This window comes from Bos mutus, chromosome 4, assembly GCF_027580195.1.
Source record: "Bos mutus isolate GX-2022 chromosome 4, NWIPB_WYAK_1.1, whole genome shotgun sequence".
Lineage (NCBI taxonomy): Eukaryota > Metazoa > Chordata > Mammalia > Artiodactyla > Bovidae > Bos > Bos mutus.
In genome coordinates, this window is record NC_091620.1 from 9,325,132 (window position 1) to 9,349,487 (window position 24,356).

General features: G+C 41.1%; 1 protein-coding gene across 2 annotated transcripts in view; it reads left to right on the top strand.

Annotated features, from left to right (window-relative positions):
- The first annotated feature begins 1,839 nt into the window (after nucleotides 1-1,839).
- Nucleotides 1,840-24,356, top strand: part of EXOC4 (exocyst complex component 4) — an 803,152-nt gene continuing 780,635 nt past the window's right edge. For both annotated transcript variants that reach the window (XM_070369027.1, XM_070369029.1), the window contains exon 1: nucleotides 1,840-1,970. In XM_070369027.1, the coding sequence (XP_070225128.1) occupies nucleotides 1,885-1,970 (86 nt within the window). In that variant the 5' untranslated portion in view covers nucleotides 1,840-1,884. The remainder of the gene's footprint in view (nucleotides 1,971-24,356) is intronic.

Below are 24,356 nucleotides of genomic sequence, written 5' to 3' on the forward strand. Positions count from 1 at the left end.
TATTGTTAAATATTTTATCTTTTTTTGATGCTATTGTAAATGGAATTGTTTTGTTAATTTCCTTTTTGGATTGTTCATAGCTAGTGTCTAAAAATACTATTGATATTTTTGTTTTGATATTGCATCCTGCAGCCTTGCTGAATTAATTTATTAGCTCTAATAGTTTAAAAAAATTCTTTAGGATTTCCATATGTCAACCACGTTGTCTACACATAGAGATGGTTTCAGTTCTTCCTTTCTAATTTGAGTGCCTTTTATTTTTTACTTGCCTAATTGTTTTGGCTAGACTTTTCATTACTTCACTGAATAGAAGTGGCAAAGTGGGCATCTTTGTCTTGTACCTGATCATAGCTTGAAAGCATTCAGTTTTTGAGCATTGATACCATTAGCTGTATTTTTTTTAATAAACAACCTTTATCATATTGAATAAATTCCCTTCTACTTCCAGTTTTCTGAGTGTTTCATCATGAAAACGTTTTTCGATTCTATCTAAAGCTTTTTCTGTTTCAACTGAGGTGATCCTGTTTTTTTTTTTTTTCCCTTCTTACTGCCCACATCCTAAGGCACTAGGCTCAATTACCCCTTTTCACATACGTGCATTCTTTAATTTTATAACCTGCTTTTTGCAAGTACATCACGAACATCTTTTCTTCATTAAAAACCACTAAAACTATGATTTCCAGTGGCTACATATTATATTCTTGTGTGGATGTTCTATAATTTACTTAATACATCTATGTTGTTTTAAAAAATTTAACATTTTGTTCTCTCTCTCTATTTCTCTAGAATCAGAATCCCTAGAACTGGAATTATTGAGCCAGAGGTAATGAACACTTAAAAAATAAGTATATGTGTGTGTGGGTGTGTCTGAAAGTTATTTTATAAAATCACTGTGAACCTCTGCCAGCTGATACCTGCCTAAACAAAGTAGTGGAGGTGCTCTGCGCTCGCTATTTCACAGCTCCAGCTCTGCTTTCTATTCATCTCTGAAGTTCTTTAATCTCTACTGCTACTAAGCAGCTCACTTACTACCTTCCCTCTTCAATTTATGCACTTTCCATTCTTATGGTAATCTTGTTCTGTTCATTTCATCTACTGAATTTATGACTAAGCCAGTTGAGCCAGATGCAGGACATATGAAAACTTACCAGTAAAAATGTTAATAAAGCACAGTTGTGCATTATTGCCAACTATATTTTATTTAGCTTGAGAAGAAAAGGAATCTGAAGCTGGTCAGTTTTGTTTCCCGGTTTTTCTGTTTTCTTTATCAATATCCATTTGTGTGTTACTCCTTACATATTTTTTAGAATTGTCCGGAAATAAAATAACTGAATTCACACATTAAACTAATGCATAAGCATTTAGTTTTAGATAATACTAAAGAAAAGAATTTCTGTATCTATCCATTTTCGTATTTTATTGGATTTTTAAAAAACTACTTGTGTTTAAAGTAAAAACTTTGTCATACAGACATCAAGCACAAGACCCTACTGAAATACACACCCCATGTACGCGCTTTGGCATCGTCAGATAAATATGATTTAAAAACTAATAAAATTCTAAAAACAATAAAACTGGGGAAAAACTCAAGATCAGAATAAATACAAATGAAGATATTAGAAGATTTCACCAAATCGCAACTGGTTTAGTTTTCCTGCGCGCCCTGGAACCGCGGAAGGAAACTACAATTCCCAGAGTGCTTAGAGAGCTCGTGGGGCCTGAAACTAACTTCTTACGTCCCGCCTCCTCTCTTCAGCGATTGGGTTATCCAGTTCTGTGACTTTGGACTTCACTTCTCCCATTGGTGCACTCTAAAGAGAGGTCAATTACAGAGTTTACACTTGGTTCCTTCCAGCCCACCCGCTCTCCCTCCCTTGCACCAAGATGGCGGCAGAAGGAGCTGGTGGGAAATACAGAAGCACAGTCAGCAAAAGCAAAGACCCCTCGGGGCTGCTCATCTCTGTGATCAGGTGAGGGAGGCAGGAGGCAGGGGCAGGGACAGGGGGCAGCGGCTCGATTTCCGCTTTGGAAGGGAGAAGGGTTAGCTGGGTTCCACCCTGCCGACCCCTCCCTTCCCTCCTTGCCTCCCCCCAGCCCCTCCCAAGGGCCCCCGCAGTTCTCACTTTTTCTCTGGGGTTGGGCCAGAGGGAGGAGCCTGGCCTCTCAGTGTTTATCTAATTTACTGCCAGAGCTTTCCACTAGGGTCCCCGGGCCCTAAAAGCACGGTCTTTGGGGTTTGGTAGAGAAAGCCAGGTGTGTTCACTTACTCATACATGTATTGATTGATTGTCTTCAGCATCGCTCACTGTGGAAGGCACCTTGTTCCCTGGACTTCTGGGTGTCAGGCCCTGACGTCCGGAGACCTCTGTCACGAATTGCAGATTTTGTTTTCACACGTTGAACACCTCCAACCACCTGTGCATGGATGGCTCAGCCTCAAATACGAGAGCCTGTCGTGAGCTGGTTAGAAGAGTTGTGGATTTGAAGGCACACATCCGTGCTGATTTTTGTTCTGCCTTCGTGTTCCGATCTAGTCTTTAAAAAGCAAAACAAATTTCAAGTTATCCTCTTTGCATATCATTTTCCCAGACTGTATATGGTGGGGGTAGAAGTAGTCGACCTTCTAGGGGCCACTTTTTCTTAAAGTAAATTCTAGTAAGGGTGGATAATTCATTCAAATTCAGCTAAGGATGATACAGGGAGTGGCTAAAAGCAAGCTGAACAAAATGTATTACGACACGTTATGCTGTTAGCATATGAATTTCAACCCATGTATTTTTAATAAAATGAAACATCTCCCTCCCCCTTTCCCCCACCTATACTAAACTTTCGGTTAAGTTTTGGAGGGCTTCTGATGACCTTTTAAAAACCTAGGCTCAACAGTATCTGGTAGTTAGTAGGCATTTGAATGAATGAACAGATCTAAATTTTAAAACAGCCCACCCACTCATGGACTGATAAAGACCCATCTCAAGGGTATTTAGGCCTCTCTGAAAGTAAGATTGTGACATATGAAATCATTATTACTAAATTTTCTTTAGGATTAAGAGGATAATTCTTCTCTGTATGGAAATATGTAATATACTTGGTAGGTCATACAGAGAAAATGCAGTTTTCTTGTGGACCCAGTCTTGCCAAGACAAAACACAAGTAGTATAAATGTTTATCATGATACTAAAACTCCAAGTAGAATATTTTTAGTTTCCCAGCTTTACTCCTGTGGAACTATAATACATGAATTTATTTGGATTCCTTTTTGAGCTTGTTCATTTATTTATTTTTGCTTTATAGTCAACATTCATATAAACAGTACAAGTTTAGTGTCAGTGTGTTGTACAGAGCCTGGCACTTACTATGTAGTTAGTAAATATTTGTTCAATGAATGAGTGAATGCCCTGAGTTTTGCAAACATGAATTTGACATGATGGTACCCTTGAGAGTATAGACTACTTGAGGGATAAAATATGTAAGTAACAATGTGACATAAGGCTAGATGAGACAGATGAAATGTGCTGGCAATCTAGGAGAAGGAGCAGTTATTTTCAACAAAAGTGGAGTCGGGATTAGGGAAGATAGCAGTATATACAAATGTACCTGCTCAGTTATGTATTTATGATTTTGTAGTCTTTGCTCATTTGTTTTTTTTTTTTTTTTTTGTATATAAGTTTTCTTAAAGGTCATTTAAATTTACCCAAAATGTCCTATATTTGAAAAAACCTTTATATCAAACTAAAGCTTTTTTTTTTAAACTGATACTGATTGGAAACATATGTTGCCTTTGGTCGACTGTGCCTATATGTTCTTCAGGGGGAATATCCTGCTGGGTGTTATAAGATATGATTTGGTGGCTTGTTTCTCTCTGTTACCTTCACATTACGACCGTGATTTGGACCTGGACATTTTTTACTCTGACTTCTGTTGTGTATTGTTAACTCATTTTTCTTCCATATCCTTGGCCACCTCAGATCACTTGAATAACATTTTTACTTTATTATAATCTATTACCAGCATGCTATATTGGAGTATCCAGATCTAGCATCCTGGGCGAGGTTAGTAAGGATTGGGGTTCATGGTTACTTAGGGTCCTTAAGACTGGATGTTATTGGTCTCAGAGTATTTCAACATTTCTCTGAGTCACAGGAAAATTTTGGTGTTGGTGTGAAAATTTGGGTGTTGCTAATTCCTTGTTTCCTCCCTGATGTGCTCTGAAAACAGCCAGTGGTTTCCATTTCATAAATAATTGCAGTGAATGAGAGGAAAATGGTAGTTTTACTTTGGTATTTGGGATGCGGGAGTTTTGGGGGCGTAATTGAGGGAAGAATGCAAAGAGGAAAGTAGTTGATAAGAGAGTAGCTCTTAAAAGTTCTCATCACGAGGAAAGATTTGTGGTGATGGATGCTAACGTATTGGGATAATCATTTTGCAATATACGTATATCTCAAATCATTATGTTGTGTACCTTAAATAATTACAATGTTGTATGTCATATATATCAATATAATGGGAATAAAAAGAATGGAGGATTCATATGTCTTGTTAGTAGATTGTTCTGTGACTCTGAAGTTGCTGCTTTGTCTATCTGTTCAATTTGTATTCTTCCTGTTACTTTTCTTGCAACATTGCATTCATGATTGTAAATTCCTCACATGAAACTTTGATTACCTCCTCTTATCCTTAACCTCTTTTCCAATTCTCTCTTAAAGACTGTAGCTTTCCTGGTTGCTTTGGCAACAAGCCTCAGAAAGGAAAACCATTTTAGACTCATGTTTATAAAATCTGAACATCCCTGAAGATGTCTCTGGTACATGCGAGTTCTCTTGCAGGCTTCCTTGGACCTGTCAGGTTGTCACAAAATAAATGGCTTGTGAGTGATAGAGTCCATTGTCCTTTGAAGAGTTTGATTAGTTTAGCTTTATCTTTTTCTATCAATGAGCAGTTGTTTTCCTTTTTTGAATAGTGAATGTTAAAAATTCTCCTTTAGTTCTCAGATATGTAAAAAGTGTCATTTCTGTGCTCCATTATGTATTAATATTAGCATAGCACTTTATATTCTCATACTATTCCTATTAGTTGGAACACCATTTATTGTTAGAAGCATCTTTTAACTGGAAAAAGACTGTAGGTGGATGAGGCTTTGACCTGAGGACAGTGTCAGAGTACACATGGGGAATACCCAAGCCTCATCACTGTTTGCAGCCATGAAAGAAAAGTGAAGTCGCTCAGTCGTGTCCGACTCTGCGACCCCATGAACTGTAGCCTACCAGGCTCCTCTGTCCATGGGATTTACCAAGTAATTAAATGGTGACTATTTTGCTAGTGTGATAGTGCATCACTTTAAGGCATTTAAAAGTCAAAATGATGTAAAAAAATATAGTGTAATTGTAATGGAGGGGTTACATTTGGTGGATGGGTTATTTAAGTGCTTTGAGACTCATAAGTGCAATTCTTAACCATTTACAAAATACTGAATAAAGCCATTTCAGGACGGCCGGATGATTCAGAGAGTGGACTCGGGGGTTTAACAAAAGAGGTGGTTCTTTCGTGAGGTGGGGCTTTGATGAGACATAGTGTTCAGGATTGATTTTGGAAGCTGCTGTTAACCACAGCTTTTGGTTTTAAGTCTTGCCCCTGACCCTTTAAAATGAAAGTAATCTGGTGGACCTGATTACCTGCTGATGTACAATTTGGACAGTTTTACGGACACACGCAGACACAGCATTTTCTACTTTTCTATTGATCTTTCCCCCCCTAACCTTTTGCTTGGTGTGAAGTTGGGGCAGGCAGCCTTTCTAAATGGGAAATAAGCAAGATGGCATTTTGGAGATGCTATTTTATTTTTGTGAGGTCTTGTCAGATTTTTAATTGGGAAATGTGTCTACCACTTACTGTTAGGTGATTTACTTCCCAATTAAGTGTTGACTCTCTTCTCTTTATAAGTTAGCCTTTAATAGCTGGCTTAATTGGGAAGACAAACTTCAGCTGTGACTGGAGGAGACCTCCTTGAAACCTCAGAGCAGAGCTTTTGTGGACAGACACTGCTTACAGATGGCAAGGAGGTCTGAAGGCAGTAAAAGGAGCACATTGTCATCAACTTTTATGTCTTCACAGAAGTTGGAATTCCACAAACTTAGAAAATCGTTTATTGTAGACGCCTGTTAAAGCCCCTTCCTCTTCAGAGTATTTTGGTCAGCCCTGTATTTAATTCAAAGTACACTTTGTTGCAGGAGTCCACGTTTTGGTTTAGAGCTTTGAACAAACAGCTTTGAGGTCCATGACACAAATTCTGGCAGGAAAGGCCATTGGAGCAGAGTCCTGGAGATTGTCGGCTTCACTGTGGCTCAGCGGTAAAGAATCCGCCTGCAATGCCGGGAGACCTGGGTTTGATCCCTGGGTTGGGAAGATCCCCTGGAGGAGGGCTTGGCAATCCACTCTAGTATTCTTGAGCTTCCCTGGTGTCTCAAATGGTAAAGAATCCATCTGCAATGTGGGAGACCTAGATTCGATCCCTGGGTTTTGAAGATCCCCTGGAGGAGGATCTTCCTGGAGTGGAGGCAACCCACTCCAGTATTCTTGCCTGGAAAATCCTGTGGACAGAGGAGCCTGGTGGGTCACAGTCCATTTGGTCACAAGAGTTGGACAGGACTGAGCAACTACACCACCACCACCACCCTTCTCCAACCTCCTCTCCCATCCAGGCTGTTTAATGTTGGGTGATATGATCAGCAGAAGTTTTTCTTAGTAAAATCCAGCTGTCACTTGTTTCTTTCATGGATCATGTCTTTGATGTAGCTAAAAAGTCATTGCTGTACCCAAGGTCATCTCAGTTTTCTTCTTTGCTGACTTCTAGGTGTTTGATATTTAGATCTCATATTCATTTTGAGTTAATTTTTGTGAAAGCTATAAGATCTCTGTCTAGACTGATTTTTGTGGTCAATGTTCAGTTCTCACACCATTTGTTGAAAAGACGATCTTCTCCATTGTTGTATATATGTGAGGTCTTCACCAACGTTCTGTGCTTTCTGTTCTCTTTTTATGCCTGCTTGTCATCGCAACTTTTCCCATTTTCGTTTATAAAAATTGTATCACACAAACTTGTTAAAAAAAAATAATCAAAGAGAAACATCATCTAAAACTCCCATTTCTCAAAATACTGTTTTTGTTTTTAAGGTTTTCATGTAGATCCTGTCCATGTACATGGTTGTAGTTATAACAAAGTTAACATATTTTTAGCATAACAAAAATGATATTATATCTTTGTAATTGTATAAATATTTAACTGGGGGGATTAAAAATATAGAAAATGATAGAGACATATAAATTACTCATATTCTCTTCACCTAGAATTAACCATTGTTAATAAATTTTCTTTAAGCTTTTAAAAATCATTGCATTGTTATAAAAATGGTATATATTCATTGTAAAGTAATCAAACAATGGAAATGCAGAAAACTGCAGATGAAAGTAAAAAAATATGAGTCCAAACTTTATTTTCCTTAAGTTACCATCACTAGTATTAGCTGAACCTAATTTCAGATCTCTCTCTGTCTCCCTTTCTCTGTGTGTCTCTCTGTATTAAATGTTGGATGGATAGATAGAAATAATAAAAAAAAAATGAGTATGATATCATACTCTATGTGTTAAACTTATAACTTTACTGTCTCCATTTTTAGGGTATATATATATAGCAAAGTGCACACATATTAAGTATATGACAATTTTTGCTTTTGTAACCACTACCCATGTCAAGATAGACACTCCCGGCATCCTTGTTAATTCTTTTTCCAGTTCAGTTTTTTTGTAAGGATACCCTGTTGTTCCCAACACCACGTGTTTAAAAGACTGTTCTTTTTCCCCTGAATTTCTTTTGTACCTTTATTGAAAATCGGGTGGCCAGTGTGGATCTATTTTTTGACCCTCTAGTCTGTTTATCTTAATGACAATGCTGCACAGTCTTGATTTCTGCCTTTGTAAATCTTGGAGACAGGCAACATAAGCTTTCCAGCTCTCTCCTACTTTTCCAAAGTTAATTTTGGCCCTTCTAGGTTCTTTGCATTTCCATGTCCATTTTAGAATTAGCCAATCAATTTCTAAAATAAACCCACTGGGATTTTGGTTAGGATTTCTTTGAATGTCCTGATTCATATGGGAGAGTTGACATCTCAACGATATGTCTTCTGATCCATAAACAGTATTATCTCTCTTCAGTCAATTTCTCCCAGCAGTTTCTTTGTAGATTTCAAGTGTAAGTCCACATGTTGTCTGTCATACTTACCTCTAAGTAGTTTAAGACACTTCCTATTGTCCCACAGCTCCCTGAATACTGATGCTATCTTTCTCTCTTTTTATTTTTTGGTCTTTTTTTTCCTAGGTGGGTTTATTTTTTTTTTTTTGGATATGGTTTCTGTTGCTGTGTGTTAAACTTCATTAATCTTTTCTGCAATTCCCATTCTGCTGTTAATTCCATGTAATGCAATTTTTATTAGATTGTGGTTTTGCTCTTTCAGAGATTTAATTTGGATCTTTTAAAAAAATATTTTCAGTCTTTCCTGTAGTTTCTTGAACGTACGGAATGCAGGTAACTCTTTAAGTGTTCTTGTTCACTAATTTTATCATGTCATCATTTTGGGATTCGTTTCAGTTGATTAATCTCCCCTCCCCCCACATGCCTTGCACTTCTTGGATGCTAGACTCTGTGATTTTTACCTTGTTATGTACTAAATTTGGATATCTTTGTTTTCCCATAAGTACTCTTGACTATTGTTTTCTGGGATGTGGTTAACTTACTCAGAAACAGTGTAGCCCTTTGAGGCCCTGTTTTAAATTTTACTAATTGGCTTCCCCCATGGTTCAGCAGTAAAGAATCCGCCTGCAGTGCAGGAGCCAGGGGTTCAATCCCCTGGTGGGGAAGATCCCCTAGAGAAGGAAATGGCAGCCCACTCCAGTATTCTTGCCTGGGAAATCCCATGGACAGAGGAACCTGGTGGACTCCAGTCCATGGGGTTGCAAGAGTCAGACGCGACTCAGCGAGTAAACAACAATCAGGAGCCAAGCAGCGTTTAGTTGAGGGCGGTTTTATCTCAGACTGTGGCAGAATCCTTCTTAGTGCTCCACCTCGTGCTCTGTGAGTGGTGAGATTTTCACTCTGGCTGTGTGTGATTTCAGATCATTGTTCTCGCAAGTGCTTTCAGGTGGTTTTTATTGTGGCCTTGAGTAGTTTTCTACCACACGTGCTTGGGGGAAGACTCTAGGAAGCTTCTCCACAGATCTCCAGGGTGCTCTGGTTAGCTCTGTCTTCTCCAGGACTCCGCTCAGCAAACTCCAGCAGCTTTCGTGTCCAAGTTTGAAATCTTTGGTTTGTTGTTTTGGATGGGAGGGTAGATCTGTTTCCTATGATTTCATCCAGTCCTGGAGCAGAAGTCTATCAGTGCTTCATATTAAAAAAAAAAAAAAATCTCAAAAGGTTAATTTTCCTGGGTCCAAATTTTGGGTTGCCTATGCTCAAAGAGGAAGCATAAGATGCTCTAAAAAAAGTTTGTAGCCTGAAAGTGAACTAGGTACCTCAGCACTGATGGTCTTTCTGATTTTGTAGTATTTTGTGGACTGTTTAGTTAAAATTAACTTCATATAGTTCTTTTTCAGGAGCTTTTCCTTCAGAACTCTTAGAAATGCCTTGGAACTAGTTTGTATCTGTTTATATATTTATGTTTTAAAATATAGTTTTTTTATCTGATACCTGTGATGGTATTGTTTGTTAACCTGAGGTCTAGTGCGGCGGTTGCTGCTGCTGCTGCTGCTGCTGCTAAGTCGCTTCAGTCGTGTCCGACTCTGTGCGACCCCATAGATGGCAGCCCACCAGGTTCCCCCGTCCCTGGGATTCTCCAGGCAAGAACACTGGAGTGGGTTGCCATTTCCTTCTCCAGTGCATGAAAGTGAAAAGTCGAAGTGAAGTCACTCGGTTGTCTCTGACTCTTAGCGATCCCATGGACTGCAGCCTACCAGGCTCCTCCATCCCTGGGATTTTCCAGGCAAGAGTACTGGAGTGGGGTGCCATTGCCTTCTCCGCTAGAGTGGCTAGTAAATGTATTTTCTTTGGGCGGCATGGTACTTAGAATGTTTCTGTTGGTGGTTGGGTTTTGTTTGCACTGGGGTGTTTCAGCTTGTGCTGGCATTTTTCAGTTTGCAGTGGTGAGCTCTGCTCCCTCTGGTCTTATACTCTGCTGCTCCTTATGTTTTTGTTAACGGCTTTTTAGCTATGGAATGAGTTATGACCTTGGCCTTTATGGTAGCCAGTCCTTTGTGTTTTTCACCTTGAAAAACCAGGGACCCTCCATTTAACGGGAAGTTATAAGGGAAAATTGTGTATCATGTAACATGGTAAGAAATGTATTTCAAGATCCTTAGGAGAACCTTTGAACCTTTATTGACTTTTACTTTTTAAAAAATTTTTATAAAGCCCTTTCAAAAAATACAGTGGCATGTAATTCAGGTGTTTTTTCCATTGGAAACTTGCTGTCTAAACTTACTATCGTTGCACTGAATATTACGAGAAGCATTGTTTTATACTCAGAATATCACTTAACAGCTTGTTAGGAATGCAGAATCTTCGGCACCGCCTGAACCACTTGACCCGAATCTGCCGTTTACAGGAGTCTCAGGTGAGTCCCCTACTCATCAAAGTTTTGAGTAGCCCTTAAAGATGTAAGTTGGGAAAGTAAGATACAAGAAACCAGGTAGTGTTAACTTGTTTTTAGCTGAGATAATGGTATGGCTGTCTTTTGAAAAGTACTATTCTTAAGAGATACTTACCGAAATAAACCAGTAAAATATCATGACTAGGATTTGCTTCAAAATAATAAGAAGGTTAGAGCCAGTGAGGGTATAGACAAAACATGATGGGAATGTGCTGCTGATTGTTGAAGCTGAGTTTGATGAGTTCCTTAATTTCTGTTCGTGTTTGAAAATTTCTGTAAACATGCACATGTGTGTGTATAATATATATGCTGGGGAGATGGAAGGTGGTGGGAATGACAAGGTTCTGTAGGTTAATAAATTGCAGAAATGCTACATAATATATTCATGTTCTGTTCACTCCGGCCCCACCCAAACATTCCCACCCAGAGTTACCTTGAACATTAACATATTAAAGTCTCCTGAAACTGAATGTGGTTATGAAACCTGCTTCAATTTGTGTAACCCAGGATTTCCAAACTAGCCTATCAGCATATAATATGTTAATATAAACATATATGTTAATATAGACAAAACACTATTTCTGAGGAATTCACTAGAAACTCCTCATTAGGAAATAGTCTACACATTTAAAATGATCATATACTGTACTGCATTGTAGTAACAAAGGCATTCCACTGGAGATGAAAAATGAGATGACTGGAGATGATGCTTTAAGGATGTGATGCTTAAAATGGGAGTGGAAGAGAGGTGGAGTTTGGTTCACTAAGGGTGGGGGAGATTTTAAGTTGATTTTGTCAACCCTTGACTATTGTAGGCTTTGTTAAGAGTGATTCTACTTAATTTTGGTAATGGCCTTCTCTGTTGGGTACAAGTTGACTGCTTTTGGTCCCCAGAAGTGTGGGTTATATAACCGAATTAATTGAAATACAAAAAACTTCATGCATCGGGTGTGGTAATTGGCCCTAAGTGCTGTCTGAAGCAAGACACCCGTGAATTTTCAATTGACTTTAAAGCAGAAATTGTTTACTGTCACTTGATATGAAGTGAGTTTCTTTGGAGTGAATTAAGGGATGTTTTTATGCCTCAGAAAATTTTTTCAGAGGAACTTGTCATTGTGAATCTCCATCAGTCGGGGTGGGATTGTCTTGTATTTTGTGGGATCTAATAAAACATAATTAAGAAGTAGTTGCAGTGTCTAATTGAATATAATAAAATCCGATTTAAAAGTGTTACATTTGGTTATGCTTTGAGTGACTACGTCATGTCTTATGTGATTATATAGTGATACACATCACATATATTTAATGTGTGATCTTTTTCTTTCTGCCAAAACTCAGAATTACGATGAGACTCTCTCATTTTCACAGTTCATTGGAAGCCTTGGTAGGACTATTCATCTTATCAAAGGATGCTGCCTCACATAACAGGCTTTGAAGACCAGTTTGAAACTTGTTTGGTTCAGGTTCATAGTCTTAGTAACCTCTCTTTCCACCACTTTCAGTTCAGTCGCTCAGTCGTGTCCAACTCTTTTCGACCCCATGAATTGCAGCACGCCAGGCCTCCCTGTCCATCACCAACTCGTGGAGTTCACTCAGACTCACGTTCATCGAGTCAGTGATGCCATCCAGACATCTCATCCTCTGTCGTCCCCTTCTCCCGCCCCCAATCTGTCCCAGCATTAGAGTCTTTTCCAATGAGTCAACTCTTCGCATGAGGTGGCCAAAGTACTGGAGTTTCAGCTTTAGCATCATTCCTTCCAAAGAAATCCCAGGGCTGGTCTCCTTCACAATGGACTGGTTGGATCTCCTTGCAGTCCAAGGGACTCTCAAGAGTCTTCTCCAACACCACAGTTCAAAAGCATCAATTCTTCGGCGTTCAGCCTTCTTCACAGTCCAACTCTCACATCCATACATGACCACAGGAAAAACCATAGCCTTGACTAGACGGACCTTTGTTGGCAAAGTAATGTCTCTGCTTTTGAATATGCTATCTAGGTTGGTCATAACTTTCCTTCCAAGGAGTAAGCGTCTGTTAATTTCATGGCTCCACCACTTTGCTGCTGCTGCTGCTGCTAAGTCGCTTCAGTGGTGTCCGACTCTGTGCGACCCCATAGACGGCAGCCCACCAGCCTCCCCCGCCCCTGGGATTCTTCAGGCAAGAACACTGGAGTGGGTTGCCGTTTCCTTCTCCAGTGCATGAAAGTGAAAAGTGAAAGTGAAGTTGCTCAGTTGTGTCCGACTCTTATCGACCCCGTGGACTGCAGCCCACCAGGCTCCTCTGTCCATGGGATTTTCCAGGGAAGAGTACTGGAGTGGGGTGCCATTGCCTTCTCTGCTCCACCACTTTAGTTTGTACTTAATGTTACTCAGAACTGTACTGAGTGCCCTTCGTGACGTAACAGGTATATGTTACTTTCAGGCATGTCTCAGGTTGGCTGTTATTAATGTTATTTTCGAGGAAAAGAAAATCTGATTCACACTTTGAAATAAGGGCTGTGGTGGTGGTGGCTTAGTCACTAAGTCATGTGCTCTTTGCGACCCCATGGACTGTAGCCTGCCAGGCTCTTCTGTCCATGGGATTTCCCAGGCAAGAATATTGGAGTGGGCTGCCGTTTCCTTCTCCAGGGAATCTTCTTGACCCAGGGATCAAACTTATGTCTCCTGTATTGCAGGTGGTTTCCTGTATTGCAAGCGGATTCTTCACTGCTGAGCCACCAGGGAAGCCCTTGAAATAAGGGCCAAGTGGATCTAATAATGTTGCTTAATATCTTCTAGTTAAACGCATTTTAACTAGAAAAAAACAGTTCACAATTTCAAGAATCATGTCAGCTCTAGACTTTTTTTTTTCTTACATCGGGGCCAATAATAAAGAATATTATGTTCTAGAAAGATCAGGAAATTGTTTTCTTCCTGCTTGGAGTGAGGTTCAAAAATTAGTTCAGCCTTGAATATCTGAGAATTTACCAATTCTCAGTTTGGGGCTTATAAAATGTTAGAATGTTGTAAGGATGACTCCTTATTTTCTCCTCTTTCCATGATGCAATTTAAAAAATTCATAAGAATTGTCCTGATGAGAGAAGGCCGTACTGATGGAGGGATTCAGGTGCTTGATGAGTGGGAAAAAAAATGCAGGGGCTCAGTGACCTGTAGTGTGTCTACTGAGAGTCCCGTTGAGTACTTCCCAGAATGGGGATCACTGAAGAGGCTTGATTTTACTGTGGGTTTTGCTGTGTAGAACTGCTGGGTCCCGGTAAGTTATTTCTGGATATGTGGAGCCTTACTTGTAATTAGTTTTTCTGAGTTGCTTGGAGGGATTTCCATTAATTGTTCCGTGAATCTTTATTATTCCTGGAGGAGAGGTCACTGGATGCCAACAAGGAATGCCCTTAGTAGACAATTAAGCGTATTAACTGTTTTCAGAAAGCCTGACTTAATGCTAATTATACCACAGGTGTCACCAAAATTCAGGTGTATGATGTTAAATATTTCTTATAGCAGGTTAATTAATTCAGTTATCTGAGACTCTTATCAGGCAGCTGACTCTTCTCGTGGAAGAATCTGTGTTGCTGTGGTTAAGTGGGGGGTAACTGACAACATCTGCCTTGAGAGTTTACCCAAGCAGAATAACACAGCTTGTGTTTTACAGGGTGGTGTACTTGTCTGCTCAGGCAGCTGTAACAAAATACCACAGACTGGGTAACTTGGGAGACTAGAATCTCCTAGTCTCTCTTCTAGGAGACTAGAAGTCTAAGATGATGGTACAGTCAGGGCTGGGTGACTGTTGAGACCTCTTCTTGGCTGGGAGATGGTCACCTTCTCCTTGGGTCCTCAGATGGCCCTTCCTCTGTGAGTGCATGGAGAGGGAGAGGGCTCTTTGGTGTCTCTTCCTCTCTTTATAAGGACACCAGTTCCATCCCATTAAGACCCTGCTCGTATGACCTGATGTAATCTTTATGACCTGCCTTCTAGGCTCTGCCTCCAAATGCAATTATGTTAGGGCTTCAGCATAATGAATTTGGTGGTGTGTGTGTGTGTATGTATGTGTCAGTGTCAGAATTCAGTCCGTAGTATGTGGGACTCTGTGCACTCTTAGTTGTTAAAATATCCTAAAATGCTTTCAGAGTGACAATCTGGCAATCTTGAGAAGCAGGCAAGAGCCCTGGTCAGGCTAATTTTTTACAGTTGGTTTTCAACCTTACTACCTGCTTTTCTGTCTTACAATGTTTAATAGTCCCCTATTAGCCCTGTAATACCAAATACTCGTACTGTGGACTCTCTTCAGAGAATTACTGTCTGGTTAACTTGAACTATCAAAAGGCTTGCTGAAAGGCGGAAATTAATGAAACATAATTTGATTCACTTAGTCCTTTACATTCCCTAAATTCTCTTCTTAGATGAAAATCGTTGGAAAGCTTTATACTCTGGCCTATATTCAGGGTCTTTGAAAAATCTGTTAGGTCTTAGTTGTGTTTTAATGTTACGTTCTTGGAGGAACGTGTAAGAAATGGCCATGTAAGATTTGTTACTGTTTCTAGAAGGTTGTTGAGGACATTGTTCACTGTATTGTATAATGTCTCCTTGTTTTTTTTTTTTTTTTTTTAATTTTATTTTTTATTTTTAAACTTTACATAATTGTATTAGTTTTGCCAAATATCAAAATGAATCCACCACAGGTATACCTGTGTTCCCCATCCTGAACCCTCCTCCCTCCTCCCTCCCCATATCATCCCTCTGGGTCGTCCCAGTGCACTAGCCCCAAGCATCCAGTATTGTGCATCGAACCTGGACTGGCATCTCGTTTCATACATGATATTTTACATGTTTCGATGCCATTCTCCCAAATCTTCCCACCCTCTCCCTCTCCCATAGAGTCCATAAGACTGTTCTATACATCAGTGTCTCTTTTGCTGTCTCATACATAGGGTTATTGTTAGCATCTTTCTAAATTCCATATATATGCATTAGTATACTGTATTGGTGTTTTTCCTTCTGGCTTACTTCACTCTGTATAATAGGCTCCAGTTTCATCCACCTCATTAGAACTGATTCAAATGTATTCTTTTTAATGGCTGAGTAATACTCCATCGTGTATATGTACCATAGCTTTCTTATCCATTCATCTGCTGATGGGCATCTAGGTTGCTTCCATGTCCTGGCTATTATAAACAGTGCTGTGATGAACATTGGGGTACACGTGTCTCTTTCCCTTCTGGTTTCCTCAGTGTGTATGCCCAGCAGTGGGATTGCTGGATCATAAGGCAGTTCTATTTCCAGTTTTTTAAGGAATCTCCACACTGTTCTCCATAGTGGCTGTACTAGTTTGCATTCCCACCAACATCCTTGTTTTAAATGAATTTTTTTGAAGAGTTTACTATTAAAGTTTGCTTCCTTGGAGGAACTGGAATCGGGCTTTTTAAGAATGAGAATTACTGGCTAGGTTTCCCTTTTTGCATCTGCTACTAGGAACCTCAAAGTTGAATTGGTGGCTCCATTTCATACACACTACATTTGTCCATATGACCTGCATAACTGTTTTACATTTATATGACGTTGTTCTACATCTCTTTAACTAGTTCCCCTTTCTCGTTTCTATTGTCCAGATTCTTGTAGTAACCATCTCAGATCTTTTTTGGAAAGAAGTGGAATAGAATTGACATGAAACTTGAAAGTGATTATTGTTACTGATTATTTACCATTAGCTGTTGTTTGAAAGTTGCCTTGGTGCTAACTCCCAGGTGACTTGAGAGAACACTTTGGCGTAAGAGCCTGAAAAGCTGTCCTGATCTGGCTCCCAGCCTCCTCCCTGACCTTGTCTCATATCACTTCCTCGCTTCTCTGAAGCTACATTGACTTCTTGGCCATTCCTCATTCCTTTAACAGGCCAACCATGTCCTACTTCAGGATCTGTGCATCTACTGTGGTCTCTGGAATCAGTGTTCCCAGGTAGTTAACGTCTGCTCACTGCCGCCTCCTCCCGCTGCCACCCCCCCCACAGTTTTCTAGAAAGGTCTGTTCAAATGCCATCTTTTTATTTTTTGATTAAAATTAAGAAAAAATTAATTGAAGGATAATTGCTTTACAATATTATGTTCATTTCTGCTAAACATCAACATGAATCAGCCACAGGTATACATGTGTCCCCTCCCTCCCACCTCCCACTGCACCCCTCGAGGTTGTCGAGGAGCACCAGCTTTGGGCTCCCTGCATCATACAGCACGTTCCTGCTGGCTGTCTGTTTTACATCTGGTGATACATGTTTCCATGCTACTGTCAACTTGTCCCACCCTCTCCTTCCCGCACTGTCAAGTCTGTTATTTGTTTTTCCTAATTAAAAAATGTTTTTGTCTTCTTCCAGGTCTTCATTGCTTTGTGGGCTTTCCTCTAGTTGTGAAGCTGGGACTACTCTCTAGTTGCTGTGTTCAGGCTTCTCGTTGCGGTGGCGTCTCTTGCTGCTGAGCATGGACTCTGGGGTGCCAAGGCTTTGGTAGTTGGGGCTGCCGGGCTCTAGAGCACAGGCTCAATCATTGTGGTGCACAGGCTTAGCTGCTCTGTGGCATCTTTCCAGACCAGGGATCGAACCTGCGTCATCTGCATTAGCAGGTGGATTCCTCACCACTGAGCTACCCGGGAAGCCCCTCAAACGCCCTCGATCTGAGAGCCCATTCCGGCCTCCTTGTGTCAGAGTCTCCTCTGTGCCCTGGCTTCCCTTTTCCGTAGCTGCTCCTGTGCTCTCCCGGCCTCCGTGGGCTGCCTGCTTTCCCCCACTAGACCAGACTGTGCGCTTCATGAGGGAGGGGCTGGTTATATTCACAGCTCTATCTTAAGCTGCTCAACAGCCTTGCCTGCTAAGTTGTGGGTGTGTCAGAGCTGTTTGTTCAGTTGACTGAATGGACTAAACAGGGTCAAGGTAACTCTTGTTGGCCCTTTCCTCCAGATTTCTGAACAGGCATTTCTTTGTGTGAGATAATCTAGCTTCAGTTGTTTCTTAAGGCAGGAAACGACCCTCCATGACCCATTCAGATCCTGCATTTTGCTGCTACTCATTATTTAGCTTTGCCTAAGCACTTAATGTGCCAGGCACCGTAAGAATACAGAGAAAAGGTCTGATCTCAGTTCATAAATATCCTCAGGCATTTTCCAGCAGGGGAAGCTTTAGGGGGTTGGGGCTAACAGTGTTGTGATTCACAAATGATTTATTTCATTGCTAATAATGTTTCCACCCACGCATTGAGGGCACTTTATATTTTACAAAGTGCATTCACACGCTTCTCCAATCCTCATGATAACGTGGTGGGGCAGGTTCTCTTATGATCCTGTCTGTCTGACAAGGAAAGAAACAGACCCAGACATGTTAAGTGACTTGCCCAAGGTCAAAGAGCTTCAAAGTTTCACAAGATGCCTCATGTTTGACATTTGGTCAGTGTAGTAAGACACTTCTGCTATGTTCCTGATGGTAGAATTCTAGATTTTTTTTGCACCCTCTTATTCTGTTTTTAGGCAATGGCACCCCACTCCAGTACTCTTGCCTGGAAAATCCCATGGATGGAGGAGCCTGGCAGGCTGCAGTCCATGAGGTCACTAAGAGTCGGACACGACTGAGCGACTTCACTTTCACTTTTCACTTTATGCATTGGAGAAGGAAATGGCAGCCCACTCCAGTGTTCTTGCCTGGAGAATCCCAGGGACGGCGGAGCCTGGTGGGTTGCCGTCTATGGGGTCGCACAGAGTCTGACACGACTGAAGCGACTTAGCAGCAGCAGCAGCAGCATTCTGTCTTTGACAGGAAGTTATTGTTTCTCTTGAGTGATGGGTTACCTTTGGGTGACTAACCCTATTTTCATAGACAGGCTTTTTCTTTTGTTTGATCTTTTTTTTTTTTTTTTTTTAAGAGTAATATTGACTTTTGTGTACTTCTCTTGTCTGGACACCATTACTCTATCAAGTCCAAAGTGAAAGCAAAATTGCTGCATAGAAGGAGCCAGTTATGGTGACTAGTTATTTTCCTTTCAAAACACTTGACTTGGCTACCCTGAAATACAGAAGCTGGTATCAAAAAGGAAGCTGGCAAACTTGGTTTTAGATCTCCAGTTATTTACCCTGGGTTTTTCTGCTTGTTTATAGGGCTTGCTTGGAGCTGATGGCTGTGAATTCACTAGAATCATTTAATGTACATGTTCCTTGTAGCTTAGTGTAGGTACCATGGTCCTTGAGGTCCACTGGGGAAATAAATTCCTTCCTGGGATTAATTAATAAATTCTTTCCTGGGATTAATTAGTCACGGCCAGTGATGTAATTCATCATGCAAATACCAGAGCTGTCTTAGTGAAAAATTCTTAGTGATCCAGAAATGCGTGTGTCCAGCTTAACTGAAATCTATGCTTTTATGCTTCTCCATGGACTGGATAGCCCATGGGGTCACAAAGAGTTGGACATGACTGAGCGACTTTCATGAACTTAGCAATAGTTTGTAAAACATAATGACTTTGAGAGAGAAATGGAAAAAGTTCTGAAGAATGATTCCGTATCTTGAAAGCATCTTGGGATGGCAGCTTCAAGTAGTTTCTCCTCTGTTCCATGTCTTCTTTTAGGTCATGCTTTTTAAACCTGTCCAGATTCAAGACTGTTACTGTTAATACTAAAAAAGCTGCCGGATGCCCTCCTGACATCTCTTGGCTGTCCACCCCTCTCTCCACATGTGGACTGCAGCTCGATTAGGGTGCAGTCCTGCAGCCAGTGGCTGAAGCCAGGAAAGGGTAGGTTTCATAACATGTATAGTGGGAAGGCCATGGATTTTGACGTTACACTTTGCTTTCATTTCTGATGTTAGCTGTGTACATCTGTGCAAGTTACTTTACCTCTCTGTTCCTTTGATTCCTGATCTGTAAAAAGGTGGTGATACTGTCTCGTAGGACCACTTTGAGTGTTACCTTAAACTGTGTGTATAAAATAACCACTTCATTGTTTGTATAATCGATAATCAGTGATTTATATTCTGTGCCTCACCTTGATCTTCTTTACCCAAAATGGGGGGACCCAGGAAGTCATGTAAATTTGTGCTTTTAGTTTTCATATCTCCCAAGCAGAGGAAGAGTGAAAGCTGGATTGTCAGCAGTTACTGTCAAAGGGATCTTGGATCATTTTTGGACTCTATTTACAAAAATGCTATGTAGTTTTAGGTTACAGTGTTAGAAATAGAGTGCTCTAGTTTATGGGGTATAAAACCCCTTTCTGTTTGGACGGTCATGCTAGGAGTGTGTTGCGGCAGTTGTGAGTACCATGTCTTGAGAGGCAGGGTAGGGAACCTTCTAAGGACCAGACTATCCAGGTTTGAGGCCTGGCTCTGCAACTTAAAAGTTCTGTGCCTCAAACACACAGCTCTGACTCCTCATATGTAAAAAGAGAACAGTGGGACCTACTTCGCAGGTGGTTGTCTGGAATAAGTTAGTGAACATAAACCACAGAGAGTAATGCAGCAAGTCCTGTGTGTGAGTGCCACTCGTTTTCGAGGGGACCTCAGAAGAAAGTAAGAAGGCTGGTGGGCTTCCATGTTGTGGAAGAAATGGATTAAGAAACTGGAGCTGTTGAACGTGAGAAAATATTAAAGAGTCCTTTACTGTTTAAGGAGAGACTTCATGAAAGAGGGAATAGACTTCTGTTACTGAAAAAGGAAGAATCACTAGGATCAGTGGGTAAAGAATCTGCCTGCAATGCAGGAGACCTGGCGTCTATCCCTGAGTTGGAAAGGTCCCCTGAAGAAGGAAATGGCAACCCATTCTAGTATTTTTTCCTGGAGAATCCCATGGACAGAGGAGCCTGGCGGGCTACAGTCCATGGGGTCGCAGAGTCCAACGCAACTGCACAAATAACACTTTGACTTTTTTCTCCCCCAGCATCAAGGGGTAGAAATTACAAAGGGGAGGATTTTATTTTAATGAAAGACCTTGTAAGAAGTAGAGCAGTTCAGAATCGCGGGGAGTGGGTTTGTGAGTGAGTGATTTTTTCTTCACCCAGAGGCTTATCAGGCCAAGGAGAGGTTCCTGACCTGGCTGGCAGGGTGAGCTCAATCACAAGCCTTCTCTTCCATCCTGCTCTCAGTTCAGGTCAAGTGACCCACTTCGGTAGGATAATCCCACACTGAAATTCGCTGGGTTTCAGTAGCATGTGTGGGGACTCTCTCCCTAGACTTAGTTTGCTCTTATGGTCTATCATTCATTCATTTTACAGATATTTATTGTGTGAGGTGTTGTATTTTTGGCCTCATTTTGTTGAAAACAGGTTGGAAATGAATCTTTGTTGATGGTCAACTATTGCTCGACACCATGCAGTCCCTGGAGGAACCCAATCAATTAGGTTTCATTTTTGTTGAGGGATAGTTCTGCTTGGGAAGGTTATGTTTCTGAGATTCTTGTGAGCAAAGTATGGGTGCCCTTTGTTTTAGACTCTCAAGGATGTTTGTTTGACTTGTTTAGAAGGTAGAGATAATCTTTCCCTCCAGAGCAAATGGCAGGCACATTTACTGTCTAGTGTGAAAAATTCAGAGTTCTCTTCAGTGACTCAGCAGGCATCCATTTGGGCCCATCTTCCCACTGCCCATGGGACTCCGGGGCAAGGGATCTGCTACAAACATGCTGATGCTCTTGCTACTTGCTGTGCTATGACTAATGAAGTCTCAGACTCTTCACAGTTTTTGACGTTAAGGAGGAGTAAAGTGAAAGGGAGGTCAGACCTCATTCCCAGAGCCTAATGATCCAGTATTTGGGGGTGAGGAAATTTGAACCTTTGTCTCTAAAGGATGCCCTTTCTATGACATTGTGGAAAACTGCCATTGCCTTTACTGCCGTTACTACTATTACAACAATGGCAGCCACCAACCTTTTTTATGGAGTGCTAGTGATATGCCACAGAGAAGGCAATGGCACCCCACTCCAGTACTCTTGCCTGGAAAATCCCATGGACGTAGGAGCCTGGTAGGCTGCAGTCCATGGGGTCGCTGAGGGTCGGACATGACTGAGCGACTTCACTTTCACTTTTCACTTTCATGCACTGGAGAAGGAAATGGCAACCCACTCCAGTGTTCTTGCCTGGAGAATCCCAGGGACGGGGGAGCCGTCTATGGGGTCGCACAGAGTTGGACACGACTGAAGTGACTTAGCAGCAGCAGCAGTGATATGCCAGGCCTTGTTTAATTTCATCCAATTCTCACCTGCAACCCTATAAGGAAGGTATACTTACTATCTCCATTTTATAGGTGGGCAAAAGGAGATACTGTGACCGAGGTCATGTGGGAAGCAGCGGTGGATTCCAACCCAAGCAGTTTGATTCCAGAGTAGCCCACAAATCTGTAAGAGATAGGAGCGTAATCTTAGGCTTCCTAGGTGGCGCAGTGGTGAAGAATCCACTTGCCATTGGAGGAGAGGCAAGAGGCTCGGGTGTGATCCCTGGGTCAGGAAGATGCTTTGGAGTACAAGATGCAACCCACTCCTGTATTCTTACCTGGGAAATTCCATGGAGAGAGGAGTCTGAAATTCCATGGGCTACAGTCCATGGGGTTGCAAAGAGTCAGACACGAGTGAGCCAGTGAGCATACACGCACACCCTAGCCCTTACCCTCATTGTGTGAGATGGGGCAAATTTACCGTTTTAAATCTCAGCTATGGCATCTGTGAAAAGGGAGAGGAAGCATGTTAACAGGACCCAGTCCTGTGGATTGAGCATACTTTCTATAAAATGTGCATCCTTCTAGATATTAGTGGCTATTATTATTGCTGCTTTCCTTTTCTCTAATTAAAAAACAAAGCACTTTAAGGACTTCTGTGGCCATCCAGTGGTTAAGACTCTGCACGTCCAATCCAGGCGATGTGGGTTCAATGCCTGGTTGGGGAAGTAAGATTCCACATGCTTCAAGATCAAAAAACATAAAACAGAAGCAGTATTGTAACATTCAATAAAGACTTTAAAAATGGTGCACATAAAGAAACCCCAAAGCACAAACAAAACTTGAATGGTTTTGTCCTCTCAGAATGCTCTTATGCAAGAAATCTTTGACTAAAGGTGAATGTCATTCAGCCCAGTTTACATCTAGAGGATGAATTTCAGATGTGGGGGCAAAACATGGCACAGGCTATTTCCTTATACAGATATTTTCTCTGAAAATGAACATTGGAACCGAAACCCGCTTAGAGACCCAGTTTGCTCTCCTCTTCATTTCAGTAACCCTTTCGGTTTTCTGAATCGTTCCTGATGTGTGGTGATGTGTTACAGTGATAGCTGATGCCCAAGATAGCTGATGCTCAGCCCCGACATTTCCTTGGTGGTAGTTGTACTAGTAAATGTGAATAATGTCAAATGCTTGGCATGTTTCCTTCTGCAGATGGTGGGGAGGAAATCCTGCAAAGCCTTATAAAGATGGCAGACTGTAGTTTTGAAAAAGTCTGTGGCCGTTTGCTGTGAAAAGGGGGAACTAATAGTTAAATAGGAACTCTTCCCTTTGGGACAGTTGATAAATTGAAGGCATTTTCTGATTGTGCTTTACTCTAGATTAACAGCCTGGAAGGTTTCAGATTTAAAGAGCAAAGTTATGTATCATACAAACAACATGATGACATGCTCAGCCACCCTGTACCCAAATATTGCAAGTAGTGTTGGTTGCTCTAGCTTTAAAACCAACCCCCCCCTCCCCACCCCCCAACCCCAAGGTCTCTACTCTGATGTACTTAATTAGCTAAATGCTTCTGTGCTGTTTTCTTCCTGGAAGTAGGCTTCGAGATAGTCTGGTGTAGGCTTACCAGTTGACAGAGGAGGACACAGGACCTGGCTTGGTAACGGCCTGCCTGCACGTCTTGGGCTCCCAATGTGTTGCCTTGGGTGTATCCTGTACCGCTCCCCATCCAAGCGTCGCCTTTCCCTTCATTCCATTTCTGTCCCTCCTGTCCCCCGTTTCATGCTGGACATCATCTCTTGACATCCCTTAACACATTTACAAAATTCTTTTTAGAGGTTAGATTAGTATCAGACTGGCCTGCTGAATCTCCCTCTAAGTTGGAAGATAACGTTTTATATATTGTGTGACTCATGAATTAAGATCTTTTGCTCTAAATGACAGTTTGGAAAAGACCGTTTTACAGTAGTTTGCTTACACAAATCTGGAAGGGAATATGTGATTGATTTGCTGACAGACCATCTCCGAAAGCAGTTCTAATGATGGACTTTATAATTGATTGCATCCATCACAGAGAGCCTAAACTACCCCCTCCCTAAATTAAAAAAGATAAATGAAATAAAGTATGCTGAATGTATAAGCTGACAAATCTGAGGGAATTTAATGGAGCGAAATTACGGCAGCCAACAGATAAGAGAAAAAGATTTCTTTGTTACTGATTATAATACTAAATTAAAAAAAAATTACTCAAGAAGGATAATAGAGGAAACAAAGCTCTGTGGCCCATGTATCAAACTAAGTTATTGAAAGATTTTTAATAAGTGTATCTATCTCATTCACTGCTTATTGTTGATTCATATCAGTCTTGTTAGTGCTGTTGGAAGAATAGTAAATGCAGGGATGGTCTGGTAGTATAGCTGATATTATTGCTGTTGTAATGGATTTTTAGAATTACCATGACCTTATTTCTGGGTCGCTGGGGGCTCTGTACCAAATTCAGGCCATTT